Source organism: Marmota marmota, unplaced genomic scaffold (genome assembly GCF_001458135.2).
Source record: "Marmota marmota marmota unplaced genomic scaffold, marMar, whole genome shotgun sequence".
Taxonomy (NCBI): domain Eukaryota; kingdom Metazoa; phylum Chordata; class Mammalia; order Rodentia; family Sciuridae; genus Marmota; species Marmota marmota.
The window spans coordinates 22397146-22423363 of NW_026000229.1; the positions used below are offsets into that span (position 1 = coordinate 22397146).

Consider the following 26218-nt stretch of genomic DNA (forward strand, 5'->3'; position numbering starts at 1 on the left):
TATGAATGAAGTTTCCTAAAATGACATAAATATATTAGATTTGGTAAGTTAAAGAGATGAAAGAACTAAGTATGTGAGAAAAGAAATTAAGAAAAAAAACCCCAAGAACTTACAGAAATAAAATATTTTACCAGAAATAAAGACTCAAGGAAGATGTTAAACAGAAGATTAGATACAATCAAATAGGAAATTGGTAAATTGGAAGATATATTTGAGACAATAACTACACAAAATGCAGCATAGATTAAGAGAATAAGAGAGAAATATAAAATAATAATTAAGAGACATAAAGAAAAAGAGTGAGAGGGTCAAGCACGTATAAAAATATAATAGGAACTCCAAAAAGAGAAAATAGACTACAGGAAAGGCAAGGTAAAGATGAGAATTTTCCAGAAGTAGCAAAAACTGAAGATGAACAATGAATCCTGAAGCCCTAGAAAAGTTCATCCTTAGTCATATTATAGTGAAAAGTCAGAATAAAAAACAAAGAGAAACTTTCATTAGTGGTCAGAGAAATGCTGATTCTTAAGGACTAAAATGAGACCAAAGACAGTTTTGCCAAGGGCAGTAACAGAGAGGTTTGGGTGACACCTGCCAATAAAAAAGGACTAAAACTTGATCTAAAACTTGCCAGCTGATTTATCATTCAGTGTTGCACATAAACCAAGTAACTACTCAGACAAAGACTAACATAATTTGTCCACACATACCCATCCTGAAAAATTCCTAAAGTACTCCACAAGAATCAGCCCAGAAAGAAAGCAATATATATATGAAGACATTATTAACAAGCAATCTAGTAAATGATAGCTCATTTTAATTTAAATTTAAATAAGTATTTGCTTTTAAAAATTGACTACAAAAATAATAAGGAATTTAAATATTAGACAATAATAATACATAAGATGGAGTGGTTATTGGAATTAGGATGTGAAAAAGTTTTGATGTTGTTCAGAAGAGATGTTGATTTACATTAACTTTAATTCAAGAATACACTTCTTTAAAAATTTGAGGGCAAACACTTAAAAACAGAAGGAGCACATGTTTATTGCAGTACCACTCACAATAACCAAGATACGGAACCAATCTAAATGTCCATCAATAGAGGAGTGGATTAAGAAAATATAGTATATACATAATAGAATACTAGTCAGCTTTAAAAAAAAAAAAAAGAAGGGAATTCTGTCATTTGGGTCAGCAAGAATGAACCTAAAGGACATCACATTAAATGAAATAATGTAGGGCCCCAAAGACAAAATACCACATGGCTTCACTCATGTGAAGAATCTTAAAAAGTGGAACTGACAGGAAGGAGAGAGTAAAATGGTGGTTACCAAGGATTGGAGAGTACAGATTGTGAAGACGTTGGTCAAAGGGTACAAAATTCCAGCAAGACAGGAGGAATAAGTTCAAGAGATCTACTGTAGACTGTGGTAACTATAGTTAATGACATTTTGCTGTCTACTTAAAAATGACTGAGACTGTATTTTAAGTGCTCTCATCTAGAAAAACTATGGGGTGTAATTCATATGTTCATTAGCTCAATTTAGCCATTCTTTATTGTATATATATTTCAAACATCATGTTGTACACTGTAAATATAAATACTTTTTATTTGCCAATTTCAACAATTACTTATTTAAACACTCAAAAAGTTACCATTCATAATAGAACAAAAACTTTGGGGCATCTAGAAATATATGCAACAAAAGATATGTATTACTAACACAAAGCATATTATGAGACTTTTAATAGGAAGCATAGAATACAACCTATGGAAGAAGATCAATTTCCTATTCATGAATGAGAAAATTCACTATTCTAAAAATGTCAAGTTTTACCTAAAATAACATGTAAATTTCATGAAATTTCAGCCAAATTTTCTACAGTGTCATTAAGGCACTTGATAAATAGATTCTATACTTCTTATGAAGAAATAAAATGTTAAAAATGGCTAAGACAACATTTTAAAAAAATGACAAAAATACCAGAAAACAAAAGATATTTACTAAGTGATTATAACAAAAACCAGGTGACACAAGTGCACATTTGTACAAATAGATCCCTGAATAGTCTAGATATAAACACACTCATATGTGAACTGCTATATGATAGCCATGACATCACAATTGGTGGAGAGAGTCCGGCTCATGATTTCAGAGGCTTCAGTCCACTGTTGCTCTCTTGTCTTTGAGTCTGTGGTGGGTACATCCTGGTAGGGGGCACATGGAAGAGGAAGCTACTTATCTCCTGGCAGCCGGAGAGCAGAGAGAGCAAGAGAGAAGGGGTTGCGTCCTCACATCCCTTCAAGGGCATATCCCAATGACCCAACTTCTTCCAAGTAGGCCCCACATCTGAAAGGTTCTACCACCTCCCAATAGCATCACAGGCTAGCAACAAAGCCTTGGACTCATGAGACTCTGTGGGGACGTCTGAAATCCAAACTGTAGCACCATCTGTGGCCAGAATCAACCAGAGCACTGTTGACAGCAGAGGCTTCTGACTTACTAGCAGCAGGTGAACTGACAGCTCAAGCTTTGTGTGACCTTCAGTCTTGATCATCTCAAGCTTAGGCTGAGGGAGGGCTTTGCAAAGCAATGTGCTAGAAGATCCAAGCAAGGAGGAAACAGAAAAGGCAGGTGCTGATGAGCCATAAAGTAAGAGAGAGGCGTGATAGGGTCTCTAGAGGCCAGTTTCGTATTGGTCCTTTGCTCTAAGCCAAAAAAAATGGTGTCCAGGAGGATCCAGAAAAAGGAAGCACCAGAGGAAAAACAGTGTAATGCATGGTCAACACATTCATCAAAGCCACGAAGTCATGGTTGACCCACTTCAGAACCCTGGTGTCACAAGAGGTTCAAAATGTGTAGGCAACACAGAGATCTGGAAACTCTGAGAGCAAATCTTCTACATAATTTCCCTGTTGTGATCATGTCTGCTCTGTGGAACCATCCTTTGACACCTCTAATACCTATTGTAGGCTATAAAAATTAGTTAAGGGCTGGGGATATAGCTTAGTTGGTAGAGTGCTTGCTTTGCATCACAAGGCCCTGGGTTCAATCCCCAGCACCAAAAAAATAAAAAATAAAAATCAAGTACTCCTGGGCTTTCCCATGAAAGGAGTTAATTGAATTCTCATTAAATGATGATACATTAGGAATGACTAGAGTCAGGATATCAAGTCCAACCCTTGCATTCAAGGGCTGGGTGATCTTGGGTCAGTCTCTTCATTACATTACACCTGTAACATCTGGGAAAATAGAATTGGTCATTTAAATGAAAATAGGACCTAGATGAGCACATTATCCTCCCTTGAGGAAAACCACAAAGGAGACCCGAGAACCTAAGGCCGGGCAGCTGCTCTGGGCTGATTCACAGGGTACATGATCACATCAACCTGGGCCTCAGCTCTGCCATCAACAAAAATGATCAATGCTGTCTGCTCTTCCCTACCTCAGGGCTATCCTACTAGTACCCGGGGATCATAAATAGTGTAGTAAACCAAAGCTACCTTGAATTATTCCCTGCAAAGTTTGTGTCTCCTTTTATCTGGCTTATTTTTAAAAATTTCCTATTTATTTCTGAATCCTGATCATATATTCTTTTGTTTCAAAAGCTCCTTAATAAGGAAGACCTAGTCCAAGATCAGAACACACTTTGGAATAATAATTTAAAGTCCTACAGCTTCTATAGCTAGCATATCTGACTGAGAGTCCTCCCAGAATGGAACTCTGAACTCTGAACTCTGTGACCCCAGCAAGGAGGAACCTTGGTCATGAAGTCACGGAGGAGGACAGAAGTAGGAAGTAGGAAACACTTGTGGTGTCTGAAGTTTCTTAAGCACCACTGGCCGTCTGCTTCCTCCCTCCCTCCCTCCGCCCTGCCCACTCCTCTCCCCACTCCATATTCCGTGTTCCAGGTTGGCTCCTTTCTATTTTCCTCCATGGCACAGCAGATCAAGGTTACTATTTTTAACAGAAGTAGTTGCTTTCTTTTTTTTTTTTTTAACTCTTAAAGATGCCAAAAGTTATATCTCTAATGTGGAAGCTTGACAGGGTGAGAAAAGAATTTAGGGCCTCACCACTTCATGAGGAGATGTAACCTACTCATAACTCTAGCCCTGGAAGGATACCATCCCACTTCAGGAGGAAATATGGAAGCTTCCAGGTTGTTTGCCTCAGCATTTTCAATAAGATGAGCTTTGCATCAAAGAATACTGGAAAGTTTGAAGAGAGGAGGGCATATAGAATAATGAGGAGCAGACAAAGCCCCTGTGAGAAATGACTCTAAATGACTAGAGAGTCTAAGAAGTTCAGCTCACCAAAGAGATTTTTATGAGGCAGGAGGATCACAGGTTCAAAGCAAGTTTCTAAGCCACTTAGTGAGACCCTGTCTCAAAATAAAAATTAAAAAGGGTCTGGGGATGTGGCTCAATGGTTAAGCACCCCTCAGTTCATTCCCTAGCACCAAAATGAACAAATTTTAATGTATGCACATTTATGGGGTCTCCTTTGTTTATGGGCACAACTCCACCACAGAAGCTGGGAAAAGGTACCTTAAGATGCACAAGAGAAGACCAAACACAAGAAGTCCTCTCACATAGATGAGGGAAAGGTACTAGGAAGGGGAAAGAGAGCTGACCTCTGACAAGCATTTCCTCTGTTGGGAAATTTACATGTAATGTGTATCCAGTGTTCACAAAAACACTAGGAAGTGTTAGCTCCTTTTGAAGAGACTAAGACTCAAAGAAATTGAATCCATTGCTCAAGATCATAATGCAGTCAAGTAACAGAGCAGGAGCAGGAAGACAACGTGAGTTCCCATGGGGGTCTCAGTGCTCATGCAGGGTCTGCTACTGGATGTCCCTAGGCCACAAGCAATGGTGCAGAGGCCTTGAGGGTCTCCTGCTCTGTCTTTACCTCACATCTGTCTATTCACTGTGAAGACACTGGCCCTGGGGTACAATGACTGATCTCACCAGCAAACCCATCAGTTCAACTCCTCTGCTCACAAGCAAATAACAGCTACCACATGGTCCCCATCCACCTCAGAGGGAGTACAATTTATCAGGGATGTTCCCCAAGGGATTCCAGAAATGGGAAGTGGCTCAGAAAGTATAGGCTCTAGAATTAAAAAGAAATCAAGTTTGACGTTTTTATGATTTGGATCAGTTACTTTCTCTCCTTCAGCCCTCCTTTTTTTCTGTTTATGGGGTGGTAATAAAGCGGCTAACTATTCATTGTTATTATTATTAATATAAAATTATTATAATTGAGTTCATTATAACTGAGACTCAATGCTTCTAAAATTTTTCTCTGTAGTAAAGAAGATGTATTGTAAACCTTTCCCTAACAATAGTAGCGATGAAAGGCTATCTGAATGTCTACAAGGCCAAATTAGAGCTAATTCTTTGTCTTATAACTGGACGGTTTTATTTGTAATTTACAAAGATTTTTTTCATGGACTTTCTCCTCTCTTAATGCTACCACTAGGTCCTTATGTGTGTCATTTATACCATAGTGTGAATGAGTTTGAGATGATTCCCCTAGGAGCAGATTTTGAGAAGGGGGAGAGAAATGACATCAGAATACTAGGGTCTGGGAGAAAAACTATTCTATCAAATTTGAAGAACCGATAAATCTTGCATATCCTCTGCCATCTTTTTAATGTTTCCTCTCCCTACTTTGTCAACATGCAATTATTTTCACTAGAAAAACAAGGCAAAATACACATTTTCTAAAAAATCAAAAACAATCTGGCGAGGTGCAGTGGTGCACGCTTATAATTCCAGTGGCTCGGGAGGCTGAGGCAGGAGGATCACAAGTTCAAAGCCAGTCTCAGCAAAAGTGAGGTGCTAAGCAACTCTGTGAGATTCTGTCTCTAAATAAAAAACAAAATAGGGCTGGAGATATGGCTAAGTGGTTGAGTGCCCCTGAGTTCAATCTCCTGTAGTCCTCCTCCAAAAAAAATCGGAATACTCTTTGATCAAAACCATGTAAACACATTGGCTAAAAAAAGTACCGAGATTATGCAGAAACTTGTTTACACATCTCCAGAGATCTCAACAAAACTGAAGATTACAATTATAATCTATATCAGGGCTCACTTTAGGAAATAAGTATAACATAGAAATTAATCCTTCCACAAAATGATTGACTTTAGCCAAAAGATACGAGTGTAATTTTTCAACATACATTAAGATACAATTTCTTTAGCCCCCACTTTGAGTTCTGGGTATAGAAAAGATAGACTGTGTTTTTCTCTGCTCTCATAACACAACAATCCACACCCAACAATTTGTGACCCCCAAAGGTGTACAGACTTCTTCCTACCAGCAAGCAAGTAATTAGATCTGAGGTAGACACTGGCCTCCAATTTGATTCTGACCCAGTCTACCTGGAGCTAGTATCAGATCTTGCAGGATGAGGGCTCAGTCCCCAATAGTCTTCCAGGACACACTCCCTCCCCCCAGTAGGTGGCATTCATAAGCCACAGGTTGTCTTATCTGTGCTTCTGACATACCAGCCATAATTTGGGGTTCCCATGACCCCTCCTTAGGTTCAGTTAGTTGGCTTGTGCAGCTCATAGAAGTCAGAGAAATATTTACTTAGGTTTACAGATTTGTTACAAAGATGAAGATAGAGATGAATGAGACATGTAGAGGTGGGGCTGAGCTTCCATGCCCTCTGCAGATGCACCCCCCCCCCCAGGAACCTCATGTGTTTAGCTCTCCTTATAAATTTTTATGGAGAGGATACTTGATTGCAGAGATGTGATTAAAGTCTGGATCACCTTGTGAAAACGTGATTGGACAAAGAGTATGATGTAATGCTATAAGACTGGTGGTGGGGGAAGGGGGATAGTCAGGGATAGAGTGTGTGCTTGGCACACGCAAGGCCTTGGTTTTGATTCCTAGCATTAAAAACAAACAAAAACACTAGATGGGGAAACACAGCCCAGCCTTGTCTGTTCAGATTCTTCTCAGCCCCTCTAAGTAGCATTCCTTCCTCAAGGGTCTGGGGCAGGATCCCTTCTGAAATGGGGGTCTTATAACCTACTATCAGACAAGGTAAGTTAAAAAATCTCTTTATGGCTGGCTTGAAGATAGAAAGGCAGGGATGATTAAGGTTTCTATGAACAACCTTGAGGAGGGAGTTATGAGACAGGAAGCCTGAAAATCAAAAAATATATTATCATAATCTCACACTGAAAAGACATGCTTCGTGAGCAGAGCAGCGAATGGTTCAAAGCAACTTTCACCTTCTCTGTGTCAAAAGATTGGAATTAGTGGGCTGGGGCTGGGGCTCAGTGGCAGAGCACTTGTCTGGCATGTGTGAGCCATTGGGTTTAATTCTCAGCTCCACATATAAATAAGTAAAAAAAATAAAGGTTCTTAAAATCTAAAAAGTATTTATAAAAAAATACTGGAATCATAAAACAATTTGTGTGTGTGTGTGTGTGTAGAAATAGGAGACTTAACTTTTCCATTTGCAGAAAAAAAATGTTTAGTTCACTTCCTCCTTTTCACTTTCTTCAGAGGACTGAGCATGGTAACTGAATTTGCTTCATTTTTCAGAACCACAAGTCACCATAGGGCTGAAATCAGTCTGTGGTGACAACTGCTCTTTTCTTTGGGGCCCAATTGTCAAGAATTATGACACAAGAATCCCTGTCTTGCCTAGAGTGATTTTCCAATAAACAGTGACTAGAATGGAAAGAATCATTGGCTTTTATTTTCTCCCCTTTCCTTCTAACTCCCCTTACCTAAATCCTGAGAATGAATATGGTCAGAGCAACCAGGGCTTCCTGCCAGGGGAAGGTGAGGAGTGTAAGAAATTGTCTCCAACTCTCCTCAAATCCTTGTGTGGATGGAGTAGAAAGTCTCTCAGGGATCAGAAAATGTCCGATTCTCTCTTAATGTTACCCTAGTTCAAATTTCTGAGTTCATGTCCTTTCTCAATTTTGGCTTGCCTGACATATACAAGTTTATTTTCTAAATTAGTATGTATTTTCTCCAAGCAAAGAACTTTCAATGTGCAAAGTTTATGAGCAATTTTCTACAACCTTATGAAAAGTATAACATATAGAGTAGAGAAATCTTTGAGTGTTTTTTTTTAACAAGTTGAAGTCAGTAGTAGCCAAATGCCAAGTGACAATAATTTCTACTCACAAATGATCTGACTCCAGCTGAAAATTCAGGATCCAGAGAATGTTAGAACATGCAGAGGACGAAAGCCTAGAGTCTGTGACACTGAAGCACACGGTACAGTTCTTGTTAGTAGCTGAGCACATCTTTCGGTGGACAAATCCTTAAAGTTTCTTAAAATCAGCCCCTAATTTATATCTAGAAGATTCTGGTAACTGTCCTTTTAAGAATCTTTATAGAGATTTGTTTGAGTTAGAGCGGGAAATGATACAGAACCAAAGCTGCACTACAGCATATACCCTGTTCCAACCTGGTGCAGATTCTAATTTATTAGAAGTCAAAGGATCTGACAACATACCCTTGCCAAGCACCTCTTCTGGTAAGCTGCTTCTTGCCGCCCATACATATTGACGACACTATACCAGGTGACCAAGTCACTTCAATGCTCTTAGAAAGCAAGCTGGATACAAATCAATTATTTAATGGAAAAAAACACAACAACAACAACTTGTAGCAACTGACTTTTCAATCACAGGGCCATTTTAGATTCTGTGTAAGAAAATCCCTGAAATGAAAACACTCCACTTCCCTTCCTCTGACCCATTAACTGCTATGAAGAATGTCATGAGTAAATGAAAACTTAACATTACAGCCACTAGATAGCCTAACAGCCAGGAGTTAACTTGCTGCTTCTTGGAAGAGATGAATCTGATAATTTTTTAAAGAAAACCAAACAAAGCAAAACTCTGTGCCAGTTGCATGGCAGCCAGGGAAACATTATGGGGTCAGAACTTAGGAAATCAGGAAATACTCACAATCATTATAAATGTGCCCAGGAACTCGGAAATCGTTTCCTTGGCTAAGCTGCTCTTCAAAGCCAGCCTCTGCTTGAAGCTCTTCCTCGTCTCTTCCTTCTCAGTCTGCATCTTGGGGCTTCTCCAAGGACCACTTTCCACCAGTACCTGCTTGTTCTGGTCCTCACCTTCACCAGCACATGAACATGGAGACTTAAGACTACTCTTGGCAGATCTCTGGAGATTTCCAGTGAGGTTCGCTGGCTGTCCAAATACTGTCGTAGTTAGAAGAGTGACTTAATCTTCTTCTGGTGAAATGGTCATTCCCTATTGGCTGCTGATGCGTTTGAATTGGTGAGTTAGAACCTGAAATCCTCAGAAGGTTCCGTTTTGTGCCTGATAGATTAATGATTACCTTTATTCTCCAGGTATTTTTTTTTCTTTGTTGGTTCTTTTTTTTTTTTTTTTTTTTTTCTCCCAGCAGATGAGAAAAGAGATGTTGCACTGGTTGTGTTGCCAAACCACAGAGATGGGCCCTGGTCCAGAAGAGATTTACATGTTACACAATTGCTTCTGATTTTTTTCCCCCTCCTATTAAGAAGTGGGTGGTTGGGGTGTAATTTGGTATTGTCAATGTCAAATCAGGTAGAGATAAAACCAGTATAAACATTATTTACTAAAGGAGGTTTTTCATCCAAACTATAGAATCTAAACAAATACAGGTTCATCATCCTACAAGATTAATCCTTCTCATTTTCTTCCAGGATTGTTTCAGTGATTTTGGCAAGAACTGCCATGACCATTCTAGAGATGCAAAAATTAACATACAGAAAGACTCTTGCAAGCTTCACACTGGGAGTCTGTGGGACCGGATGGGGATACCTCCTCCGGACTGAGTCTCAACCCCATCTGTGGAGGCTATTTGGGATCCATGAATGAGAAAGATCCAGAAGGCAACTTCTTGAGGTTCTTCTGGAGAAGCACTTCAGTTTGAAAACCAAGTTACTCCTTTTCATTGACCATGAGAGATTTAGACAAAATACATAGAAAATAAACAACAGTCGCTTGAAATTCTGTACTGCATGGAGATCTCTGAGCTGACGAGAGATCAATGTGCATATATTTCATCCCTTTTAAACATGAAAGGGGGTAAATGCCCCCAAAACAAGTCTTCTGGTTATTTAAATTTGATGAATTAACATCCTTGTAGGCAAAAAAAAAAAAAAAAAAAAACTGTGCTTGGGACGGGCTTCTTGTCTTGCCAATTATTCAAGCCTTGTTTTTCAAAGCTGGTTTGTCTGATGAAATAGAATCGAGCAATAGTTTTTGAATACCAAGGCAGTCCACTGAATTAGTACCCACACCATGTGCTTCCTCCCAACTCTCCCACAGAGAAGGCGCTCCCCTACCTTTGCAGGAGGCCCTCAGTCATTTCCAGCTGAGAAGGCAGGCAGCAAGGAGGAAGAAGAGGACCTGGAGAAAAGAGCTGGGCACAGCCCAAGAGCAGGAGACACCTAATCTGTAGGTAAATTTTTAGAATTTAGACCTAAGAAACTTACAACTTTCTGAAGGCCACACCATTACAAAGCTAGGTCAAAACCTAGTATTTTGGCTGTAACTCCTGGTTCAGTGATCATGGACACCATTGTCTCCAAGTTACCTATGACTATACAGTTCCCAAGTCCCAGTGGATAGACCAGAGAAACAGGACTTTATTACTGTGATTCCAACTAAGAACACACAAGGGTGTTTCTGGTCTCTTCATTCACTCATCTGACAAATATTTATGGCATACTCACTGTGAGCCAAGCACGGCACTTAGCTAAAGCACACAGGATGCTTGGGCTTCACAGAGCCCAGAGTACAATGTACAAGCACAAGGCGAATAATCACACAGACACACACACACATGCCCAGTCACAACTTAGAAAATATGCTGTACAGAAAGGGGCCATGTTCTTGAGAAAATATAGCAAAGGGATTTCACCTTGTTGGAGAGGTCTCTGGTAGCGTCTCTAAGGAAATCACATCAGAGGCAAGATCAGAAAGAAGTACAGGGGTTAATTACATGAAATGGGGAAGGAAGCCTATGAACAAAGGCTTTGAGGGGTGTGGTGAGGACAGCATGATACCTATTAAAGAAAAAGGAACGCCCACTGTGGCTGGCCCCAGAGAGTGAAGGAGTATGGTGTTCAAAGCAGGCTGGAGTTGTGGGCGGGGCCGGGGGGGGGGTGCAGACCATAGGAGCCTTATAAATTGTGTTTAAGACTAGAAACACAAGCCATCAGGTAGATTAAGCAGAAATATGACACCATCATCTTTGAGTTTTGAGAAGATCATTCCAGCTGTGAGGTGGAGAGGGAATTGGAGGAAACCTGAAATGGGCATAGGTAGATCCATTCAGAAGGATTTCAGACTAGCAGGACTGGGTGGCAGCTTTGACAGTGGGAAAGTGGAAGGATTCACAAGTTCTTTATAGCCTAAAGTTGGAAGGATTTGGTGGATTAGATATGGAAGATGAGGAAAAAGCACTCTTCAAGGTTGGCTCCTGGGTTATACTGGCTGGCTAGCGAAGGTGGCACAAAGCCCGGGGAGTGGAAACCCAGGAAAAGGATTAGGATTGCAATAGAGGGTCATCCATTCTGCAAAAGTAAGCCTCAGGTGCTTCTGAGAGATGTCAACTATGAAGTTATATAAGTCCTGATATAGAAGTAGTGGGGATACCTGCGTGCATGAAGAGGTGATAATTGAAGCCAGGAATAAAGATGAGGTTTCCCTAGGGAGAGAGTGAAGAGAACAGAGACTGAGCTTGGCTGCTGATACTCCAAGCTCAGGTAGAGGAGGACAAAAATCTACTATTTCTTTTATTCTACTTTCAGGTGACAGTCATGCTTTCCACCTTCTTCACCCTGAACAAGTCATCATCAAACATAACTCACACTCCCCAGCCAGCCGCAAAAAACAACAATAAAAACATCCAAAAGCATCCTAAGGTAAGCAATAAATAACATTCCACCCTTCCTCCATCTGGAAGGGGGTTTTTTTAGAAGTACCCTCACCCTAACATTCTAACTGGGAGCATGGGGCTGCTTAATTACTTTCACATCCATTTATTCAGAAAAATTCTTCATTAAGTATTTGTCATGTGTCAAATAGCATTAAGCATCGTGGATTAAAAAATGGATAGATCTGTACTGTTGAAGAGTTCATAGTCAAAGATGTACAAATGAATAGCCCATGTAGTAAAATAGAGGAATATGCAAGGTTTTTGAATGAAAATTCTAGTAATTGCCCCTCAGTAACAGCAAGGCACTAAGCAACTCAGTGAGACCCTGTTTCACTGACCAAACAGGGTTGGAGATGTAGCTCAGTGGTACCCCCCCACACACACACACAAATCATAATCATAGGAGGAATATCACATCATATTCACAAATCCAGCTCATAGGGATGGACTATGGAAAGTTTATATACCAAGGATAGGAAACATGGGTATCATCCTAGAATTCTGCCTCCCACACTTATCCTGTCACATTCTGATAAAAGTACATTTAAATCTTCCACCACGATTATGATTTTGTGAAATTCTTCTTATTTTACTAGAAGGTTTTGCTCTTTACACGTCAATGCTATGTTTCTTGTGGTGAGCTTGTAATATGTCAACTTGGCTAAGCGGATGAATTTCCCCCAATTCCCTTTTCTTTATATTTCTGGTTGAGGTGAGCTACAAGAGGGATTCTTGTGCAATATGCAGAGGACAGAACTGAAGCCCTGTCATTTAGTAGCACGTGAAAGTCTCTGCTTACCTGCTGGTTCACCTCTTTGGTATGAGGTTGCATCTGGACCTGCAGCTTCTCCACCTTTCCTGGATCCTCCTCCAGCTTCCCTAACTCCTACACAAGGTCTAGGCTCCCGAAGTTGTGTAAAGTCAAATCCTTGAAACAGATTCCTTTCTATATACATATGCTCAGATAGATGTATATGTATGCTATACTTATATATTATCTACACACAGAATATTTATGTGGTTCTACTTCTCTGATTGAACCCTATGTTGTTTTTGCATTAATGTTCATGACTATTACAAATTCCCAAGGTGCTACATCCTTTATTAAATAAATTATCCTCTTTGAACATTAAAATTTTTGTCTTATATTTTATGTGCTACCAATCGTCATCCCTGATTTTTCATTTCTTTGCTGCATCTTTGGCCACTTCTCCATTTTCCATTGGTTTAATAAACTTAAATCTACATTGTGTTTCACAGTTGACCTTTAGATTGATTTATTATTTATTTTACTAGTACAATGCCATTTTACATACAGATACTCTTAGTACATTCCTGACTCTAGGTTACTCTGTCTGAAAAGGGTAGGAGAAAGAAGAGGACTCTACATAGGACTGTAAAGTAATGATCCTTTAGTTGTCATAAACTGGGAGGTGGGTGTTCATTATACCATAAATTTTCATATTTTACATTTATTTTATTAATAAAGAAAAAATAAAACATTATCAAACAGATAGGATAAGTGAGCATCTTACCTCTCTTTACTTACTGATTTACCTTGTAGGTTACTTTATTTGAGGGAGAAATCTTTAAAAAACACCTTTTAGCAATATGTTCCCTTTTCTAAACCTCAGTGATTCTCCATTATCTAAATGGTGAAGTTCAAACTGCTTACACTGATATTTAAGGTCTTCCACTGCTATAGTTTGAATACATCCCACAAAAGTCCATGAGTTGGGAACTTTGTCCCCAGCTCAGTAATGGTGAAAGGTGGGATCTTAGTTAGTGATTGCTCATGAGGACTCTTCCTTCCCTCCCAACCCAATGGATCAGTGAACTCATGGGTTATCACAGGAGTGGCTTTGTTATAAATGTGAGTTCTCTCTGGCACACTTGCTGTGTTTAATCATGTCATGCCTTCTTCTATGTGAAGATGAAGCAAGAAGGCCCTCACCAGAAGCTGAGCAGATGTCAGCACCATGCTTTGGGATTTAAACCACCAGAACTGTGAGCTAAAAAAATCTTTTTTTCTTTTTGCATCATCCAGTCTCAGGTATTTTGCTACAGCAATAGAAAATGGACTAAGATAGCAACAAATATCCCTCCTCCATAGCTGCCCATATACATATTTTGATACTCTCAGCAAGAAATTTTGTTTTATCTGAAAAGACTCATGTCAATTTCACAACTTGCCTCAATAATTTCTTCTCACAAGCCCTTACTTGTGCTATATCCTCTCATCTAGAATGCCCTTCTCTCTCCTCTCTTCCTGTCTGAACCCACTTGCCTCACCTTTTGAAGACCAAGCCTACTTTCTAACCTTATCTATGAACTCTACCCTAGTAATTCCATTTAACAACAGAATCTTCCCCAATCAAATGCCTATACTATTCACTGTATGAATTGCTCACTTAGCCCTCTTTAATCATATCCAGTTTCTAATCTCTTTGCATGAGTGCATGTGTGTGTGTGTGTGTGCAAGCACAAAACACACATGTGTTTTCTGTCTTCAAATAGATCAAAAATTCTCCAAAGGTAAAATTGACTTTTTTATATTTCTTGGTATAACCTAAATGGCTAAACACAGGAAATATAAACCCTGTACCATATTAATAAGCTTATCATCATTTTTTATCATGGTATAGGATTCTTTGAAAATGTTTTGAACTAAAATCAAACTTGGGGAGTTTTCAAAACAAACCCAATGTTAATATATTGGAATGTGTCTAGTTTATAACATCAAATTTTTCAGCATCCACAGCATTTCATAAATAACCTCAGCTGTAGGACCTTCTGATGTAGCCATTTCTACCCAGGTGCATGGTACAGGGGCATTTTATATGATCCAAAATACAAGATTTTAAACAAAATTTGCCAGTAACAGACAATCTATCCTATCCTTACTCATGTCTTGAGAGCCACACATTCATGACCCTGTGGTCAGAAGTTGAGGGTGAGGTAAGGAATGGTGTATCTGAGAGTTTGATGAGAGATGGATAAGGGTTAGAAAGAATAAGTGCAGAGTCACAGAAAGATAGTCATGTCACACATTCTACTTTAGAAATAACTCATTTTAATATATTTTCATAAACTACAGAAACCTATAAATTTATCCTTACCAAACATATAAAACATCTCACAACAAAATTATTATTATAGAAGTATCATTTGATAAATACTGTTGAGAACCAAGTATGGGAAAAATGCTTGACCTTTCAATAAGCTCATGATGAATTACAGGAAAGAGCACCCTCAGTTTACAGTTGAGAAAATGGAAGATCAATAAACAGGAGTGGCCTGTCCAAACTCACCCAGTAGAGAAATGGAAAAATGAGGATTCAGATCTAAAACCTTTGGACTCCTGATCCAGTGTACCTACTATCATTGCTCAAGCACAATGGAAAAACCCACTTTGCCAAAACCGAAAGGAGAGTTTTGCTTATGGATAGATTTTTGTTTGCCTTTGTCAAATTCCATTATGATGTGTTATCTGAGGGAATGAATGAATACACTTAAACTGGTAAAATATCCCTTAGATAGAATTGCAGCTCACTGAGAGTGAGCCTGAGGCCAAGAATTTGATCCTGAATGTGCCAGTTGGCTTGATTGGACTCCACAGCCCCAAACATGTGTATCTCCTGATAGCACACAGCTGGCCACACAGACCTGGAGTGATCTAGTGCTAACCCATCTCCAGAGCTGGGCGGGGGTGGGGTGGGGGGAAGCATGTGGCTTGGTGATAATGCATTAACCACAACTTTGTACAAGCAGTTAGTATTTATTATAACTGCAGCATTAGTATTTCAGGGACCTAGAATATTCACTAGTTTGGGGGTTGGAGTGAAGAGTCACATGTCCCATGTATTAACAGTAGCCTTAAAAGATCTAGGACTTCTATTCCCCTGTAAGTTCATATATTCTCCCACCACCAACGTTGCTCACTAGCAAGGATGCTGAACACAACATCCTGAGAAAGGCACTGAAGTCCCCTCATATTTATCAGCAATTGGGACAGGGGTCCATTGTTTGCTTTTTGAGCTCTGTCAGTGACGATCCCTACATGCCTGCTGGTGGCTGTGTATTAGCCCAGAATGCCCTGCCTTCATTCATAAGAGCTAAGGAAGTCCTTTTCATTCTAGCAAGCATCACCCTTTCAATCATTCACATTGTCAGTCATGTCTACAAAAGTGCTGTCCTTTTAGAACCTCCTCTACAAATACTTCATATTTGTTGCAACATGATGGAGAGAAATTGCAATGATCACTAATCTGCAATCCTTTATCCTCAGGGAAGACCTGACATCTTTTCCCAGGGAACAACCTATGGTTCTCTATAGCCTTCCAGGAGACTCTGAGACACATATGCAGAGGAAGCTTCCTTTATCTGAAAGCACCAAGGGATATTATTGGGTCAACTTTAAAACATCACTTCTTAGCAGGTGGAAAAGGTATTAAAATAACCTCTAGGAAGGTGAAAACAAAATGTAGTTTCAAATAGACCATTATCTAGGAAGTCACTGAGGAACATGCTATAGGCAATGAAAGCCTGTCCTTGAGTTAAAGATGTGTTTTTAAATGTTATATTTCTCAACAGAATTATGCTCTCAAAAACTCCTCTAAGCATATTCTGGTTTAATACAAAGATCTGGAGACTTTGACCATGTCTACTCAGATATGATCTTCTGTAGATTAATTTCTGAATAATTGATCAAATCCCCCACATAGCTGAGTGGCTTTTTTTGAACTGATAAAAGTCACCAATCATTTATTGATTGCATAAGCAGTAGATAAAAATTTTAAAGTAAATTCCTTCGAATGAGAAACCTGAGTTGAACAGAACTGGTGGTGATGTGTGCTTGCTCAGGGGATCTCTGAGTCCAGGGCTTTCATGTCCTCTACGAGCTGAGTTCATCGATCCTTTGGGTACAAAGATGATGATCATCTGTTTACTCAAAAATCTGCTCTAAGGGAATTTGTTTAAGGGACAGTGTGTTGACTGAATGAAGCAAGATCACTTTTGTTTTTGTTTGTTCCATGATATCAAAAGGTTTTGACCGTTGAAATTTGTTGTGCTACTAAAGGACATGAAGGAAAACATTACAGTCTATTTGATTCAAAATGACAGTCAATAACATTCTCAAATGAGCATTTTATCTATAATTTAATTTTTTATACATATGGTACATGTAAAGTAGTAAAGCAATATCTTGAAAGCAGTTTTAATCTACTTTCTCAAAACATTGATTGGGCATATTCCCTAGATTGCCCATGTACTGTGATATGGTATTTTTCTCATCTACATTAACTTAGTTCACTTTGGGAAATATTTCTTGAGTGTACAACTGCTGGGCTAGGTCCTGGGTATAGGAAGAGCAATGAAACACAGCCGTCTCTCTCAGGATACTCTCACTCATGCCACATGAGTTCTGGTAAATTTGATGAATGTATGGACCCTGAATCTCATCAAGTAACCCAGGTGAACTCCAAGCCAACATGAGGACTGGCTGGTTGATGAAATACTGATCACTTTGTTTGGCAAGTTTGTTTCCAAATAACTTAATTTAACGCTATCTAATTTTCTTGCAGAGAAATTCTTAAGATCACAGAATTTGGGGACTGGAAAAGGCCTTTACATATATAAAAAAAAAAAACAACCCAATTCCTCTGTCATAAACAAGGCAGAGGATAAACAAGGGCTGGCTTCCCAGAGTCAGCACATGTGGGGCTAGAATCAGAACACTAGAATCAAGGATCCTAATTCCTAATCTTGTCTTCTTATTGGTAGAATGTGCTGTCCCTCCTTGTTCTGCCACAGATTTCACTCATGAACAGTGGCGAGCTTAGAATCAAAAGTCTGTCTTAAAGAGAAGCTGGGACATGTGCCTTGGAGTTGTAGGTATGTTACAGATCAATAGAAAGAAGTTTTTTTTGCAAAGATACTTTATATAAAGAATTGACTTACTGTAATGAAACTCAGGGAGTCTTGGTGAAGGTGATAAAGATTAGGAGATTCCTAAAGTCCCACCTCTCAGTGCCATTGCTGCTTATGAAATATAATATCAAAAATTATAAGTATCAATTGTTTGATTGAATTAAGTGAACTCTCAGTACATAGAATTCTTGGAACCTCTTGCCCCTAACCCCTAAAAAGATATTAAAGAGAGAGCCAGTTGACTCTCTCAGATAGAAGATTGTTCTCTAAGTGGAATCAATTGAGACACAAGATGTTGTCTTCAACTTTGCAGATCTAGAAACTTAATTTTATTGTGTACACCAAATGTGACCAAGTCCTGGAGAACTGACTCAGGTTACCAAGTTCACTAGACTCTGTCTTACAACCAAGATGCCTGTTCATTAATTTACAATGTAAAAAACAACTCTGTTACTCCTGGTGTCTGAGCAGTGCATGCCTCTCCAGTAGTCAAATCTATGAGAAGCCAAGTTACTATTGGAACCTTGGAAAACATGAATTAAGACAGAGGGAATCGACTGCCTTAACAATTCATTGTTATAACTGTCCACCCACGGGTCCACCCACAGGCTACTCCTTCAAGAAATAGTCACTTCACATGCCACACCTAAGGGTTCCACACCCAGGCATCTCCTGAACTTGATTCCTTCATCTTGTGGCTCCATTTTATATGGCTGTTTCCTCAACCAGGTTTTCATCTCTCAGGCCATCTTCTCTGAGTTTGATATTTATTTAGATGGTCCCTCATTCTCAAACCGACTTTCACCCCTGACCTTTGTCCTTCAGACAGCTCTTGGCACTGTTTCTGTTTATTCCCACATCTAGCCCAGCAACCAGAGTGCTTCTGTAAATGAGAGTCCAACACCCTCACTCCCATTGCCTCATCTTGGGGAGGATTCAAACAGTGACTGGTGGATGTACCTGTTTCTTCTGTGGGGGATCTACCCAAGCAAGGAATTAGAACATCATGTTCATTGATAAGGACTCCATCATCCAGAGCTGGAGACCATTTCCTTATTCTTGAGAGAGTACAGTGTTGAGCGTAAAGATCCCAGAGTCAGAAGCCTTGGTTTTCTATTTCTCTTCTGCCAACTATTAGCTCTGGATCCTTGAGAAAGTTATTGTCTGCTTTGAACTTCTGTTCCCTCATTTGTAGAAAGGGGATTGCAATAGTGCATACTTCATTGGATAGTTCTGAGGGGTAAATGAATTACTTCACTTAACACACTTCGTATGACACTCAGGAAGCACGCCATACTTGTTACCCTACTTTGTATCTTTCTCTAGATTCTGAGCTGCCCTTTTCCTTTATGACAACACCATGACCTCAGTTGTTTTGTAATACACTCAAGTGGTTAGTTTCAGAGTAACACCCTCTTGATATGATGCTGAGTAGATTAGATAGGATGTGGTTGCAAGTGGTGCACATTCATAATTGCTTCTCTCCATGATGTGCTACGTAGCAGCTGCTAACCCTGGACACAAGAGCCACAGCTTTGAGTGTACCAGACAACATGGAAATTGCTTTATAAACATGGTTTTGTATTCCTTTGTGTGATGGTCCTTCAGGTTGGGTCATAAGAGGACACATAGGAGAGGCTCAGCAAAAAGCAAAGTTTATTATCTCACAGGTCTTAGAGATAGGAGGCATGGCATGCCATCTCACCTTAGAAGTCTACCCAGCAAACACCAATGTGGTCAGGAGACAGACAGTAGGAGTAAAGAGAAGTTCAGGCCATGACTTTATTGGAGTTTCCAAGGTAAAGGGAAGTTAAGGTCAGATGAACAGTTTAGGATTCATTTGATATTTTTTGTGGTCTTTGGGCTATAAGGGCAGTCCCTAGTTGCCTGGTGGCTGGCCCTAAGATGATTAAGGTGGAATAATTTTACCTATTGAGGTCTATGGGCCTGGTAGAGAGGTATGATTATAGACTGGTTAGTCTGTATATTAAAGGCATGTTCCTGACAGGGACCTTTGTCAATCTTTAAGAATTGGCCAGTCCTAGGTTGGGAGCAGGTGGGTAAGTCTCTTCCCAGACAAAAAGTTTCCTAAGATATCAAAACATATACAGAAAAATTACAGAAATTTTTTTAAATTTAAAAATGTCAATATTGCCATACATACAATATTGGTGATATGCCTATAAAAGAAGGTATTGCCATTGAAGTTCTGAAGATGAGGAAACAGAGCTTTCTGATATTACGGTATTTGCCTGGTATGGGCAGCAACTGCAGGAGTCCTGATTTGTAATGAGGTCCTTGGGTTTCCAGAGTCCATGGCTTTCTGCAGAACAATCTACTCTTTCCCTCATAAAAATCTGAGTGATGCTTTTCTTAAGCTTCCTGAAAATCCTAAGGGCAACTTATTATAGAAGCCTAAAATAGTGAGTAGATTCTTTTTGTAACTTTTGGCAGTAAGCTGTCCTGTTTTGTTTATTTATTTTGCTTCTATTATTGTTTTTGTTCTTATTTTGGCCCCGATTCAGGGTTCCTCCTTCTTCTAGGGAACCAATTAACTTTACTTTTCCATCTGACCATCCCTGTGACTGAAGACCAGCTTAGTCTTGGAGTTCATGAATTCTTGGCCTAGAGTTCCTAAGGACTCCTTCTAGGACCAGAACTGGTCCTGAGGTTGAGCCTCAAGTAGAAGTCAATCATTCTACTGAGTAGAGTACCTTGTGGCTGTAGATTGAGGGCTTCATCATCACACTCACCTCTGAGGCATCCATGAAAATCAACTTCCTGTCCCTCCTCTGGCGTCACTCAATTGCTTACTTGGGAAAACAACCCTCAAAGCTCTATCCTTGGCCTCTCTCTTACATTTTTCTTCAAGCTTCTGCTCTAACCTCTGGTTTTCTTTTCTTTTCTTTTTTTAACAGAATGGGAAAATTTATTTTTAGCCCCATAAAACCAACAAAGGACTTGGGTTTAGAATATATGAAGAGTTCACACCATACATTTAGAAGATAGTGCAGTAGAAAAATGGATGGACGAAAGGGCACTTCTTTCTTTCATAGGTGAAATCCATATAGCCAATAAATATATATGGAAAGGAATGTTATTTCATTGATAACCAAGAAAGTGCAAATTAAAACCATATTGAGATGACAACATATTGATCTAAGTTTAAAAATATCTGATAATACCAAGTGCCAAGTGTTGGTGCAGATATAGAGCAACAGGACCTCTTAGTAGAAATATAAATTAGAAAGCTTAAGTGCTTTGTTTGGGGAACCCAAGTCCTATGATGCACTGTATTTTGATTCTGACTCCACATAGCAGACTCTGTACCATGAGGTCTCCCCCATATCTTTCTCCTGCAAACTTTGTCTTGCCATCTTCTCCTTATATTGTTAGCAATCCCATATTCTCCCAGGCCTGAAATCCTGGAATCGCCTTTGATCTATCCCTGCCCTTATAGTGCATATTTAGCCTTCTCTTATAATAACTTAGATTTATACCATCTTTTTCTATCTCACTGACATGTCCCATGGACGAGTTTTAATGAGCCTCTAAAACCCTGAAGTTATTTTTAAAACCCTTGTGTGCTTGTTGCATACACACATTTTTCCATTAAAGTAAATCTTCACTAATTTTATAAAGGGATCTATATAATTTTCCTTATTGCCACTGTAACAAAATTCCAAAAATGTAGTATCTTAAAATCATATTATTTTATCCTCTTACAGTTCTAGAAGTCAGAAGTCTCAAATTAAAGTGTGGGGAAGGGCTACTCTCCTTCTGGAAATCTCCTTACCTTTTTCTGCCTCTGGAGGCCACTTGCATTCTTTGGCTTATGGCCCCTTCCTTGCATGACCCCAACCTCTTGCTTATGTTGTCACATCCCCTTCTACCCATTACTCACCCTGATCTGCCTCCCTCTCATAAGGACCCTGTGATCACGTTGGCTCCTCTCAGGTGAACCAAGATACTCCTTTTCCCAAGACCCTTAACCCAATCACATTTGCAAAGACTCTTCTGCCATAAGAATTAACATTCTTGGGTTCCAGGAATCAGAATGTAGACCTTTGGGAAGCCATTGTTCAACCTACCACAACAGTCAGTGCTCCAAATATGTAAAGTGCCACTGTCTTAACTGGTTTTTTCAACAATATTTTTCTCAAATATCACTCTCATCCTGACAGTCTCCTAATAAATTCATAATGAATGGCATATTCTTACCTACCATATCAATCCACTGTCTGCACCCAACATTCAGGTTCTTCAGCTAACAGGCTGCCATTCCTCTCTCCAATTCATTTTTCCAACTCCATCCTCAGTGTTGCCCCACTGGGTTATTCTAAGTCACTGCCTTGAGGATGCATCATCCTGCCTACTCTACACCTGTTCAAACTGTTGCAGAGCCAAGAATACCCTCTTAGCTTATCCTTCCTACTAGTGCAGTTTTCTCTCTCATGTCAAAGACTGTTCTCCTTGTCATTTGTCATTCATTATATTCTCCTTTATGAAGCTTTGAGCCATTACTGACCAATACTATAATCAGTGTCATTTCCAATCATCCTCTAGCTGAGGATGATCAACAATCTGAGGACAAAGCTTCTTATATGTACCTCAGAACACCCAGAAAAGTTTATGAATGCATAAACTATTTTTCCCCAGAAAATAATTCTATACCTCACAAATACTATATGTCCTTCATTCAAGTCTTTTGTCCACTATCCAACAATAGCTATTTTGAAATATGTTTCTTCATGTGATTTAAACAAATAAAAAAGTTGAATGAACAAGAATTTTTTTAATTATTCAAATGAAAAAAAATCTTTATTTCAACTGCCGACACTCAAAGGCATGAGAGATGTTTTGCAGGTATTTTCTCTCCATGAGGGACTGAGAAAATAACAGCTTAGCAATGTTCAAAATGGAGATTATTTTACTTATAGTGAATCAGAAATAACACTCATATTCTTTCCTATTCCCATCATTGGGAATGGCTTTGACCAAACACTGAGACAACTTCTCCAAAGTTCCTCTTTAGAATCTTGGGTAAAGGATAAATAAGAGGCTTCTTCTATCCTCACCTTCTCAATTTGATTCTTTTCTTGGTCCTAACTGCACGTTGTCTTTTTTCTAGGAACCTAGATTCTTTTTCCAATGGCTCATTCTTCCACATTCCCTTTCCTACATTCATCTCTAGGACAGGGAAAAGAGACCAACTTTCCCAGGTTCTTGCTATTTCTCTTACCCTCTTTTTTTTATTCCATTTTTTTTTTGTTCACATTATCCTCCACCTTTTCTTATTTCTATCATCCTGTGGTCACATCCTTACATGAGTGCTGCAAGAGTGCCTCAAACTCCATCAATACCCCAAACTAAGTTAAAACTTTTCCTTTTATGGTTTTTCCTCCCATTTGCCCACCCACCATCCCCACTCACTTCATCCCGAAACATCTTTAAACTCCTCTCTTCTGCAAACCTTGTGTGCAATCCATTACATGTTCTCTCAATCCTGTGTTCTTTATTCTTCTAGAATTTGTTCTCTTGTCTCCAGCCTCACTGGCCCAGATTTAATCCAGGCTCTCATGCTTTTGTGCCTGGACACTACAAAGTCTTACAGTAAACCTATCTTTTCCTCTGATCTTGTTCTGCTCCAGCCCATTCTTCACACTGTTGCAAGACTGCCCAAAACTCAGACTGGATCATATAATTCTTCTATTTCTCTGCTCCTCCTCCACAACCTGCACTGCCACAACTAGTTGGAACAGTTTGTTTCAGTTTAGCAATTAGGTCAAGTGCAACAGAATGGTGTCCATGAGTGATATTTCTTGGAAATCTTTCCTGACACTTTTCAGATAGAATATAGCAGTTCTTCCACCATACCTCCTCACACACTTACCCTGTGTGTTCTCTAACCACAGTACTAATACAATTTATTCGCATGCCTGTCTCTTCCTGCTAGAAGAAAACCTCTTGAAAGCAAGGACAACATAGCTAACAAAGTTGATATACTGTACTATGTGCCCTTTAATAACCTCTGAGTTTCCCTGCAACTGCAGATGAATTATTGTACATGTGGACACATTCCTAGCTCAATTATTGATCCATCTGCTTTCCTGCCTGAGGGCTTTCTTTGTGCCAGGAGAATTTGCCCTGTATGGCTGCATGGCAGCACAACAGTGCCAAGAATGTTTTGTTTCCAGGGTAAACCTCAACCAATGAGAGAGAGAGAAAACTCTATACTAAAAATCTGACTTCTTGCTCCTTGCTAAGGCAATTCTGAGGCATGGTTTCTTTGGGGATCCCGAGAGACATTTAGCCCCAGTTAACCACAATGACAACCCACTGTATTGGACCATTTTTGGCTTTAACTCCTTTCCTTGTCATGATTTCACTGTTTGTCCTCCTAAACTTCCTGGGATCACCTTTTAGATAGAAACTAACTGAACCCTAACCTGTCTCAGGGTCTACATTAGGGGAGATTTCAAACAAAGACTGACGATTTCTTCTTCATCTTTTTGGCATCTTTCAGATGCTTAATAACTGTCAATGTACGAACAAATAAATACATAAATAATAAATAAATAAATGATATAATGAATCCAGAAGAAGGTGGGGAGTTGTCTTAGGGCTGAAGAACTGCGATGGGCCAGATAGAAGTTAACATAATTGTCCAAAATGGAACCAGTAGACAGAAGGAGGTCGAGGACAGAGTGTGCAGAAATTGGGCAAAAATGAAACAATAGACAAATTAGTTTGGTAGCTAAGATTAGTATGTACCACAGTTGTTTACTTAGACTGGCAAGGGCTAGATGGGAGGAACGGGCAGGGATCAGAGCTGGAGTAATTTCTTTGAGAAACAGGCAGAGTGGGTGTACTGAGAGACAAGGTGATAACATGCAGTTCCCTTTTATCTTTAACTGATACTTCATCTATTCCCATATCTTACAGCTTTAACCTTTGTAAATTAGCCTCACTTACCTTTCTAGGCTCATGTCTCATAATTTCTCCCAACATCCCAATGCTCTGTTCTTATACATCTGTTTTAGTCAGCTTTTTCATTGTTGTGACCAAAAGACCTGACAAAAACAACATAGAGGAGGGAAAGTTTATTTGGGGCTCACAGTTGCAGAGATCTCAGTCCATAGACAATTTTACTCCATTGCTCTGTGCCCAACGTAAGGCACACATTTTAGGTAAATGGAGGTGTCAGGAAGGACCTGAAATGAAGGATATGGATGTATTAACAATCAAATGTTGTTCACTATGGGAAATGAACACAGAACAGTGGGTTTGGGTCAAGAGTCCCATTTTAGTATTAACTCTGAGTATCTTAGACCACACAGGCTGAGCTTTAGTGAATTTCTAGAATTTAAAAGAAGAACTATATTTGGAAGACGATATTTGTAAATTGCCTCTCTCAGGTAGATAATGTGTGCTAGAAAGTATAAACATCATGGAGGAAAGGCATGGAGGAGGAAAGCAGAGCAGAACATGGCAATCAGGAAGCAGAGAGAGAACTTTGCTCACCAGGGACAAAATATAAACTCCAAAGATACAACCCTCAGTGACCCACATCCTTCAACCAAACCCTACTTGCCTATAGTTACCACCCAGTTAATCCATGTCAGTGGATTAATCCACTGATTAGGTTAAAGCTCTCCCAATTTAAACATTTCACCTCTTAACCTTCTTGCATTATCTCACACATGAGCTTTTGGGGGACACCTCATGTCTAATCCATAACAACATTTGTAGTTTAACACGTGGTATACAACTATGCCTTATTAGCTCCACACATTTGTCCATATGATTTCCATAGCTTAGCTCTGTCTCCATCATCCCTTCTAACTCCAGTTGTCCTGTCCAATCTTCAGCTCTATACTGTTCCAGAAGTTTATCCTCCCTTTACCTCACATAACTAGGAGCCCCTCTTCTTACACACATAATACATGTGTACAGAGCGATTGACACAAGGCATCCGATTGAGGTCTGCATTTCTGTCTTTGTTATTAAACGACTCTTTCTTTGGAGCCTAGCACAAAATCTATCACATTTTGATTGTTCAATATAGATGATCCTGAATAGATGGTAGCAGCAGTGGTAGCACAACTTTATCTTCCCAAATCACCTCATAAAAACAGAAAATTTATGTTCAGCAACTATAATAAATTAAGCAAAAAAACGTAAATAGATGTGAGCAAACCACCAACAGTCATAAAACTTGAGTCCTATGGGCTTCTATCAAGAGAAGACAGAAAGAAGCAAAAGAGCATCCACACCCAAAAGCAGGAAACCCCAAACAGCCAACAGTTATTCATTGGAAATCACCTAGGGCAATGTGAAGAC

The 26218-nt window shown here is 39.4% G+C and overlaps 1 protein-coding gene and 1 long non-coding RNA gene across 3 annotated transcripts in view; one reads left to right on the forward strand and one right to left on the reverse strand.

The window, feature by feature from the left end:
* Nucleotides 1–9276, reverse strand: part of Aqp9 (aquaporin 9) — a 42956-nt gene extending 33680 nt beyond the window's left edge. Inside the window, exon 1 of one of the 2 annotated variants that reach the window (XM_015480608.2) lies at nucleotides 8959–9274. In XM_015480608.2, the coding sequence (XP_015336094.1) occupies nucleotides 8959–9069 (111 nt within the window). In that variant the 5' untranslated portion in view covers nucleotides 9070–9274. Of the gene's footprint in view, nucleotides 1–8958 lie in introns of both variants that reach the window. The other variant, XM_048793677.1, reaches the window with a different exon arrangement.
* On the forward strand, nucleotides 9037–10008 carry LOC125613385. The gene is made up of 2 exons (XR_007343958.1): nucleotides 9037–9291; nucleotides 9702–10008. It is a non-coding gene; the product is annotated as an uncharacterized LOC125613385 (long non-coding RNA).
* Nucleotides 10009–26218: the final 16210 nt, after the last annotated feature.